General features: G+C 33.7%; 2 protein-coding genes across 2 annotated transcripts; both read left to right on the top strand.

The window, feature by feature from the left end:
• The first annotated feature begins 5365 nt into the window (after positions 1 to 5365).
• On the top strand, positions 5366 to 6683 carry LOC145947928 (uncharacterized). Its single transcript, XM_083057692.1, has 2 exons — positions 5366 to 6489; positions 6596 to 6683. The coding sequence occupies exons 1-2, from the start codon at positions 5386 to 5388 to the stop codon at positions 6644 to 6646; spliced, it is 1155 nt and encodes a 384-aa protein (XP_082913818.1). The 5' UTR covers positions 5366 to 5385; the 3' UTR covers positions 6647 to 6683.
• A 666-nt stretch (positions 6684 to 7349) lies between these two features.
• On the top strand, positions 7350 to 7865 carry LOC145947927 (uncharacterized). Its single transcript, XM_083057691.1, has one exon. It carries the CDS (start codon positions 7350 to 7352, stop codon positions 7863 to 7865), a length of 516 nt encoding a protein of 171 aa, XP_082913817.1.
• Positions 7866 to 10391: the final 2526 nt, after the last annotated feature.

Raw genomic sequence — 10391 nt, 5'->3', positions numbered from 1 at the left:
GTACCAAGCAGACACCAGCGTACAAATTTTTTAACTTGATATACATAAAATAAGGTTGCGTCGCATAGGGTCAGCGGTAAAAAAGTATCGATTTCTAATATTTTAAGACGAGCCAAAAATTCATCGATTATACATTTTAATAGTACATTGATTACAGAATCTTTTGATACCATGCAGACATCAGCGTACAAATTTTTTAACTTGATATACAAAAAATAAAGTTGCGTCGAGTAGGGTCAGCGGTAAAAAAGTATCGATTTCTAATATTTTAAGACGAGCCAAAAATTCATCGATTATACATTTTAATAGTACATTGATTACAGAACCATTTGGTACTATGCAGACACCAGCGTACAAATTTTTTAACTTGATATACATAAATTAAGGATGCGTCGCATAGGGTCAGCGGTAAAAAAGTATCGATTTCTAATATTTTAAGACGAGCCAAAAATTCATCGATTATACATTTTAATAGTACATTGATTACACAATCATTTGGTACCAAACAGACACCAGCGTACAAATTATTTAACTTGATATACATAAAATAAAGTTGCGTCGAATGGGGTCAGCGGTAATCGATTTCTAATATTTTAAGACGAGCCAAAAATTCATCGATTATACATTTTAATAGTACATTGATTACAGAATCTTTTGATACCATGCAGACACCAGCGTACAAATTTTTTAACTTGATATACATAAAATAAGGTTGCGTCGCATAGGGTCAGCGGTAAAAAAGTATCGATTTCTAATATTTTAAGACGAGCCAAAAATTCATCGATTATACATTTTAATAGTACATTGATTACAGAATCTTTTGGTACCAAACAGACAACAGCGTACAAACTTTTTCATTTGCTATACATAAATTAAGGATGCGTCGCATAGGGTCAGCGGTAAAAAAAGTATCGATTTCAAATATTTAAAGACGAGCCAAAAATTCATCGATTATACATTTTAATAGTACATTGGTTACAGAATCATTTGGTACCAAACAGACACCAGCGTACAAATTTTTTAACTTGATATACATAAAATAAGGTTGCGTCGCATAGGGTCAGCGGTAAAAAAGTATGGATTTCTAATATTTTAAGACGAGCCAAAAATTCATCGATTATACATTTTAATAGTACATTGATTACAGAACCATTTGGTACCAAACAGACACCAGCGTACAAATTTTTTAACTTGATATACATAAAATAAGGTTGCGTCGCATGGGGTCAGCGGTAAAAAAGTATCGATTTCTAATATTTAAAGACGAGCCAAAAATTCATCCATTATACATTTTAATAGTACATTGATTACAGAATCTTTTGGTACCAAGCAGACAACAGCGTACAAACTTTTTCATTTGCTATACATAAATTAAGGATGCGTCGAATGGGGTCAGCGGTAAAAAAGTATCGATTTCAAATATTTAAAGACGAGCCAAAAATTCATCGATTATACATTTTAATAGTACATTGATTACAGAATCTTTTGATACCATGCAGACACCAGCGTACAAATTTTTTAACTTGATATATGTATAGGAAAGTCTATTCGATTCTTTCATAGAGTGCCGTGAGAAAAGAAAAAGATCTGGTTGCTATGCAGCTGTTTATCGTGGTTCGTTTTATGTTTGAATCGACACGATGCGCATCGTACGGAAATATCAAGATCATCAGAGATACATCGAAATATATTTGGTTAATTACATATATCTGGTTAGGAAGGTCGACTTTGTCCAATTGGGGACATCATGTAAGTACATATCATGATAGTCGATACCTTCCATCAAGCCAATTATTTGAGGCTAGCCATAAGGTGATCATCCAAATTCTATCTTTGCCTTATGGTGATTAATATATCTTTGCCTTATGGTGATTTATATCTTTATCAAACAAATTCTATCTTTGCCTTATGGTGATTAATATATCTTTGCCTTATGGTGATTTATATCTTTATCAAACAAATTCTATCTTTGCCTTATGGTGATTAATATATCTTTGCCTTATGGTGATTTATATCTTTATCAAATTAATTCTATCTTTGCCTTATGGTGATTTATATTTTTATCAATCTAATCTTATCAAAGCTGATTAATATTTTCTCTGCCTTAAAAGGTGATAACTGAAAACTATAAAACTCTTATTCATATTTTGCCTTACGGTGATATTATCCATAATCATTTTTATCTTGCCTTACGGTGATATCATTTAATTCATATTTTAATTATATTTCCTAATTTCTTTAGAGACGCAGGAATTCTTTACAGATATATATATATATATATTTCCTGGTTCCTGTTTTGAATCCTATAAATATTCTGGTTCCTGTTTCTAAGATGAAGACAACTCCTATATAACCTGTACTACATTCAGTCCTGTACATAATATGAAATAACGTCGTAAAACAAGGAAGGATTATACATAGCAAGAATATAGAAAGAATTAATATTAATCTTGGAATAAGAGTTAAGAAGTTACGTTCGGTACGTACAAAAATTACATTTTATTGTTATCGAACATTTTTTGGTCCTTCGAGCCGGATACCAAGCTTTTCAAGATGTCTAATATAGAAGCAAAGATCGCTTTACAAAAAAGTCGATTTAATCTAATACAAGATGCAGCGGATTTTGATATCGTAGAAATTTCACGTTTAAATCGTCAATTAATTAATACACGTTTGGATTTACTTGATCAGAATTGGTCTAAATTTCAAGTAGAACATGAAAATTTATATCTTGAGATACTTTCTGAGAATAATGATCAATCATATATTAAAGAACACGTGTATGAACGTTGTCAAGCGTTTTATGTATATTCTCGTGCTAAATTACTTACATATCGAGATGATTTAGAAACGGTAGATCGGCAATCTCGACCTACTCATTCGGAACATGTAGCATCATCTACCTCACAATTACCTCGTAGTGCATTGCCTCGTATTAAATTACCAAGCTTTTCAGGAGATTATCAATCATGGAGATCATTCCATGATTTATTTGTTTCTTTAATTCACGATAATGAAGATTTATCAAACGTTGAGAAGATGCATTATTTGAAGACATGTGTAACTGGTGAAGCGGCTCGGTTAATGTATAATTTGCCTATTTCTGATGAAAATTTTACTGTTGCATGGGATATATTAGTTTCAAGATATGAGAATAAACGATTTTTGATTACTACTCAATTGGATAGAATTACAAATTTAAAGCCGCTTAAAACAAAATGCGCTCAAGGTCTCAGAACTCTTTTGACAACCATATCAGAAGTTATTGGTGCTTTACGTGCTTTGAACTGTGAAGTAGATCATTGGGATCCATTATTATTACATCAGCTCGTAAGAATACTTGATCCTGAAACTCGAGAAGCATGGGAGGTTAAACTTGGTTCAACCTCTTCATATCCGACTTACTTACAATTTGAAGAATTTCTTATTGGGAGGACACGAGCTTTAGAGAATCTTAATTTACATAATAATACTTTTTCTTCTGGATTACATAAGGATAAGGATCATTCCTCTTTTGGAAAGTCTCGTACAAAAATAGCTGCTCATGTAGCTACATCATCTAATCAAAATTCTTTTACTAATTCTTTCATTTGCCCGCTATGTGGATCTTCACATTTTTTAGCAAAGTGCGATCAATATCATTCGAAAACTCAGCAACAACGAAGGGATATTATTATGAAGCATCGACGATGTTTTAATTGTCTTGGCCCACATGTAGCAAGCAAATGTAATTCTTTAAAAAGATGTCTCAAATGTGGAAAGAAGCATCATACTTCAATTCATGACATCAACGTGTCTTCATCAAAACATTTTGGTGAAAAATCATCTAAGATAGATAATGCTCAATCTACTCAATCTAAAGAAAATCCTCAGTCACAACCTTCAATAGAATGACAAAACAAATTATGTGCTCATCAATCTGGACAAGCAAATTCTTTACCAAAATTTACGTTATTAGCTACGAGTAGAGCCATATTACATAAAAATAAAGATGTAAATTTTGCAGTACGTTTATTAATAGATCAAGGATCAGAATTATCTTTTATTTCAGAAAATTTAGTAAATCATGCACAACTAAAACGCAGTTCAGCTTCAATACCACTTCTTGGAGTCGGTGGTACATATTCCGGTCACACTAAAGGAAGTGTTACAATAAAATTACAGTCCATCTATGATCCAACTTATAATTGTACAATCGAAGCCTACGTGTTACCTCGTCTAACAACTAAATTACCGCCTTTTAACGCGTCTTGTCATACTTGGTCTCATATTGCTGGACTTCAACTTGCAGATCCTGATTTTTTTTGTTCTGGTCATATTCATATCATTTTAGGTTCAGATAATTATGGCTCGGTAATTCTGCCAGGATTAATACGAGGGGATTTGTCAACGCCTATTGCTCAGCAAACTATTTTCGGATGGGTTCTTTCAGGACCAATATCAGAAAATGATTTATCTAATTCAGCAAGAACGTATCATTGTACTTTGGATCATGATTTACAAGATCTTATTGCTAGATTTTGGAATCAAGAGGAACTACCTACTACAACGGAATCTAAATTAAGTGAGGAAGAAGAAGAGTGTGAACGACATTTTTTGTCTACTCATACAAGAGATGCTACTGGAAGATATGTTGTACGTCTTCCTCTAAAATCAAATCCTTCACTTCTGGGTGATTCAAAACAAAAGGCACTATGTTGTCTCAATAGATTATTTCAACGATTTACTTTAAATCCCAAGTTTCAAGAACTCTATGTTGATTTCATAGAAGAATACAAAACATTGGGTCATATGATGTTAGCTGATATTTCCGGAAATAATAATTCTCCTATGCACTATTTACCACACCATGGAGTTCTTCGAGAAAGCAGTCGTACCACAAAATTAAGAGTTGTTTTTAATGGGTCTAGCCGTACAAACAGTGGTTATTCTCTTAATGATCTGCTTCACGCAGGCGCAAAACTTCAGACAGATATTTCAGATATTCTTATATGGATTCGTACACATCGATTTCTTTTTTCTACAGATATAGTTAAAATGTTTCGACAAATTGCTCTTAATCCTGACGATTGGGATTTACAAAGGATATTGTGGCGAGGTTCTGAAAATCAACTGGTAGCTTTTAGACTCACAACTGTAACTTATGGACTTGTCTGTGCTCCGTTTCTTGCATTACGAGCATTACAACAATTAGTAACCGACGAAGGTCATCATTTTCCTAAGGCTGTTATTCCTTTGACAAAGGGAAGATATGTTGATGATATCTTTGGAGGAGCGGATTCAATTTCGGAAGTTAAAGAGATTGTCAATCAACTTATTCAATTATGTGCAGCAGGTGGTTTTCCTTTACAAAAATGGAGTAGTAATTGTAGAGAGATTCTGCCAATGTCGATGTCGGGTGAAGAATGTGAAGAATCGTCATCTGCTGTGGAAATTGAATCTACACTTTGCAAGATATTAGGTCTTATTTGGAGACCCGACTCGGACACGTTTCATTTTTCAGCTTTACCAACATCTACTACAAAATATACTAAAAGAATAATTTCTTCTGAAATCGCAAAATTATATGATCCATTAGGACTTATCGCACCTATTCTCATAACAGCCAAAATCTTTCTTCAAGAACTCTGGTTAAGAAAGATTGAATGGGATGAACCTCTTTCTCAAGACATGCAATATCGTTGGGAGAATTTTAGAAAACAACTTCAGCATCTAGATCAATTAGCAATTCCTAGATGGTTTGGTTATGTTCATTCCAGTACTTCTGTTGAAATTCATGGATTTTCAGATGCATCAGAATTAGCCATGGCAGCTGTGATTTATATAAGAATTTCCAGTAACGATGGTAAAATATCTACTCAACTGATTTGTTCCAAGACAAAGGTTGCACCAATTAAACGGCTTACGATTCCACGTCTTGAACTTGTTGCGGCTTTGTTATTAGCGCGATTAACTGTACATACTTTAAAAGCACTAGCACTTTCTGACGTATCGGTGTTTTGTTGGTCTGATTCATCTGTAACTCTTTCTTGGATTTCGGCTCATCCAACCAAATGGAAAGATTTTGTTCGTAATCGTGTATCTACTATACAAGAATTATTACCTTATGGATCTTGGCATTTTGTTCCTGGGAAAGAAAATCCTGCGGATTGTGCATCTCGTGGTTTAAGGCCAGATCAATTAATTAAATTTGATCTATGGTGGAAAGGACCAAATTGGCTTTCTGAGTCTCCATCATCTTGGCCTTCTTTCAAGTGTAAAGAGTTACCGGAAACTGGTTTGGAAGAACGATCCAGACAAGTCATGATTGCTGTCACCCATCAACCTTTATACTGGGAATTGTTGGATAAGTACTCTTCACTCATGAAATTATTACGAATTACTTCTATTTGTCGCAGATTTATTCGTTGTCTCCGTAGAGAATCACAATCAACACTGATTAAACATCCCATAACACCCATGGAAATCGAGAAGAGTCGTAATTTTTGGGTACGAATTGTACAACAAGCATGGTTTTCGAACGAGATTCGTATAATTTCTAATAGAGAACATTTGCCTAAATCCAACCCTTTGATTCGCCTTACACCTTTTATAGACCATGAAGGATTACTTCGTGTTGGAGGTCGTCTCCATAATGCACAGATAGAGTCTGACACAAAACATCCACTTATTATACCAAGAAGATCTTCGTTACTTTGATTATTGATGATGCTCACAAAAGGACGCTACATGGAGGTACTCAAGTTACTCTCGGTTTTTTACGAAGTTCATATTGGATTATCGGTGGAAGAGCACCTGTACGTTCTTACATCCTAAGATGTGGAAGGTGTGCACGGTATCGCGGAATTCGAGCGAAACAGCTCATGGGTCAATTACCATCATCACGTGTGACTCCAGCAAGACCTTTTTATAACACAGGTTTAGATTATGCTGGTCCCGTGATAATGAAGACTTGGAGAGGGCGAGCGGCAAAAACTTATAAAGGCTATTTAGCTATATTTGTTTGTCTCACAACATCAGCAATACATATAGAAGTAGTTACGGATTATACCACTGATGCATTTATAGCTGCCTATAAACGGTTTACTGGTAGAAGAGGTATATGTGCTACGCTACAAAGTGATTGTGGAACAAACTTTGTTGGAGCTGATGCAACTTTAAGACGTTTTTTCAAGTCATCTTCTAATGAATTACGTGACCTTGCCTATCTTCTCGCTAAAGATAACACTGAATGGAAATTCAATCCTCCATCAACCCCTCATTTTGGAGGAAAGTGGGAAGCAGCTGTAAAATCTATTAAATTTCATTTACAACGAATTTTAAAGGATACTATATTAACGTATGAAGAAATGACAACGATAACTGTACAAATAGAAGCAGTGTTAAATTCAAGGCCATTATGTCCTTTATCAGATGATGCATCTGACTATTCACCCCTGACTCCAGGACATTTTCTTATTGGAGAAGCACCAACTACATTACCGGAACCGAGTCTATTAACTGAAAAGACATCTTTGCTTTCACGCTGGCAATTACTTAAACAGAAAGTAGATCACTTTTGGTCAAGATGGTCTATAGAGTGTTTACAAAGGTATCAAGCCATTTCTAAATGGTATCACCCTTCGAATGAAATAAAAGATGGATCCTTAGTATTAATTACGGATGAGCGTTACCCGCCAGGAAAGTGGCCCCTCGCAAGAGTCATACATTTACATCCAGGACCAGACGGTTTAACCAGAGTTGTTACAGTGAAAACTGCAAACTCTATTTACAAGAGACCTATAACAAAATTATGTATTATCCCAACTGATCCTGAAATTCATTCAACAAATCTATTGTTGAATGCGGGCGGAGAAAATGTATAGGAAAGTCTATTCGATTCTTTCATAGAGTGCCGTGAGAAAAGAAAAAGATCTGGTTGCTATGCAGCTGTTTATCGTGGTTCGTTTTATGTTTGAATCGACACGATGCGCATCGTACGGAAATATCAAGATCATCAGAGATACATCGAAATATATTTGGTTAATTACATATATCTGGTTAGGAAGGTCGACTTTGTCCAATTGGGGACATCATGTAAGTACATATCATGATAGTCGATACCTTCCATCAAGCCAATTATTTGAGGCTAGCCATAAGGTGATCATCCAAATTCTATCTTTGCCTTATGGTGATTAATATATCTTTGCCTTATGGTGATTTATATCTTTATCAAACAAATTCTATCTTTGCCTTATGGTGATTAATATATCTTTGCCTTATGGTGATTTATATCTTTATCAAACAAATTCTATCTTTGCCTTATGGTGATTAATATATCTTTGCCTTATGGTGATTTATATCTTTATCAAATTAATTCTATCTTTGCCTTATGGTGATTTATATTTTTATCAATCTAATCTTATCAAAGCTGATTAATATTTTCTCTGCCTTAAAAGGTGATAACTGAAAACTATAAAACTCTTATTCATATTTTGCCTTACGGTGATATTATCCATAATCATTTTTATCTTGCCTTACGGTGATATCATTTAATTCATATTTTAATTATATTTCCTAATTTCTTTAGAGACGCAGGAATTCTTTACAGATATATATATATATATATATTTCCTGGTTCCTGTTTTGAATCCTATAAATATTCTGGTTCCTGTTTCTAAGATGAAGACAACTCCTATATAACCTGTACTACATTCAGTCCTGTACATAATATGAAATAACGTCGTAAAACAAGGAAGGATTATACATAGCAAGAATATAGAAAGAATTAATATTAATCTTGGAATAAGAGTTAAGAAGTTACGTTCGGTACGTACAAAAATTACATTTTATTGTTATCGAACAATATACATAAAATAAGGTTGCGTCGCATAGGGTCAGCGGTAAAAAAGTATCGATTTCTAATATTTTAAGACGAGCCAAAAATTCATCGATTATACATTTTAATAGTACATTGATTACACAATCATTTGGTACCAAACAGACACCAGCGTACAAATTATTTAACTTGATATACATAAAATAAAGTTGCGTCGAATGGGGTCAGTGGTAATCGATTTCTAATATTTTAAGACGAGCCAAAAATTCATCGATTATACATTTTAATAGTACATTGATTACAGAATCTTTTGGTACCAAGCAGACACCAGCGTACAAATTTTTTAACTTGATATACATAAAATAAGGTTGCGTCGCATAGGGTCAGCGGTAAAAAAGTATCGATTTCTAATATTTTAAGACGAGCCAAAAATTCATCGATTATACATTTTAATAGTACATTGATTACAGAATCTTTTGATACCATGCAGACATCAGCGTACAAATTTTTTAACTTGATATACAAAAAATAAAGTTGCGTCGAGTAGGGTCAGCGGTAAAAAAGTATCGATTTCTAATATTTTAAGACGAGCCAAAAATTCATCGATTATACATTTTAATAGTACATTGATTACAGAACCATTTGGTACCATGCAGACACCAGCGTACAAATTTTTTAACTTGATATACATAAATTAAGGATGCGTCGCATAGGGTCAGCGGTAAAAAAGTATCGATTTCTAATATTTTAAGACGAGCCAAAAATTCATCGATTATACATTTTAATAGTACATTGATTACACAATCATTTGGTACCAAACAGACACCAGCGTACAAATTATTTAACTTGATATACATAAAATAAAGTTGCGTCGAATGGGGTCAGCGGTAATCGATTTCTAATATTTTAAGACGAGCCAAAAATTCATCGATTATACATTTTAATAGTACATTGATTACAGAATCTTTTGATACCATGCAGACACCAGCGTACAAATTTTTTAACTTGATATACATAAAATAAGGTTGCGTCGCATAGGGTCAGCGGTAAAAAAGTATCGATTTCTAATATTTTAAGACGAGCCAAAAATTCATCGATTATACATTTTAATAGTACATTGATTACAGAATCTTTTGGTACCAAGCAGACAACAGCGTACAAACTTTTTCATTTGCTATACATAAATTAAGGATGCGTCGCATAGGGTCAGCGGTAAAAAAAGTATCGATTTCAAATATTTAAAGACGAGCCAAAAATTCATCGATTATACATTTTAATAGTACATTGGTTACAGAATCATTTGGTACCAAACAGACACCAGCGTACAAATTTTTTAACTTGATATACATAAAATAAGGTTGCGTCGCATAGGGTCAGCGGTAAAAAAGTATGGATTTCTAATATTTTAAGACGAGCCAAAAATTCATCGATTATACATTTTAATAGTACATTGATTACAGAACCATTTGGTACCAAACAGACACCAGCGTACAAATTTTTTAACTTGATATACATAAAATAAGGTTGCGTCGCATGGGGTCAGCGGTAAAAAAGTATCGATTTCTAATATTTA

Source organism: Prenolepis imparis, unplaced genomic scaffold (assembly GCF_030444845.1).
Source record: "Prenolepis imparis isolate NDT839.2.m4 unplaced genomic scaffold, iyPreImpa1.0 SCAF_190, whole genome shotgun sequence".
Lineage (NCBI taxonomy): Eukaryota > Metazoa > Arthropoda > Insecta > Hymenoptera > Formicidae > Prenolepis > Prenolepis imparis.
Note: the sequence above shows the minus strand (reverse complement) of the source record. Positions and strands in the feature narration are given on the sequence as shown.

Bases quoted from the DNA above. Each gene is read 5' to 3' on its own strand.
- LOC145947928 (XM_083057692.1), top strand. From the start codon at position 5,386: ATGTCGATGTCGGGTGAAGAATGTGAAGAATCGTCATCTGCTGTGGAA. The intron at 6,490-6,595 runs GTACGAATTGTA...CACCTTTTATAG, and splicing joins AGAAGAGTCGTAATTTTTGG to ACCATGAAGGATTACTTCGT.
- LOC145947927 (XM_083057691.1), top strand. From the start codon at position 7,350: ATGACAACGATAACTGTACAAATAGAAGCAGTGTTAAATTCAAGGCCA.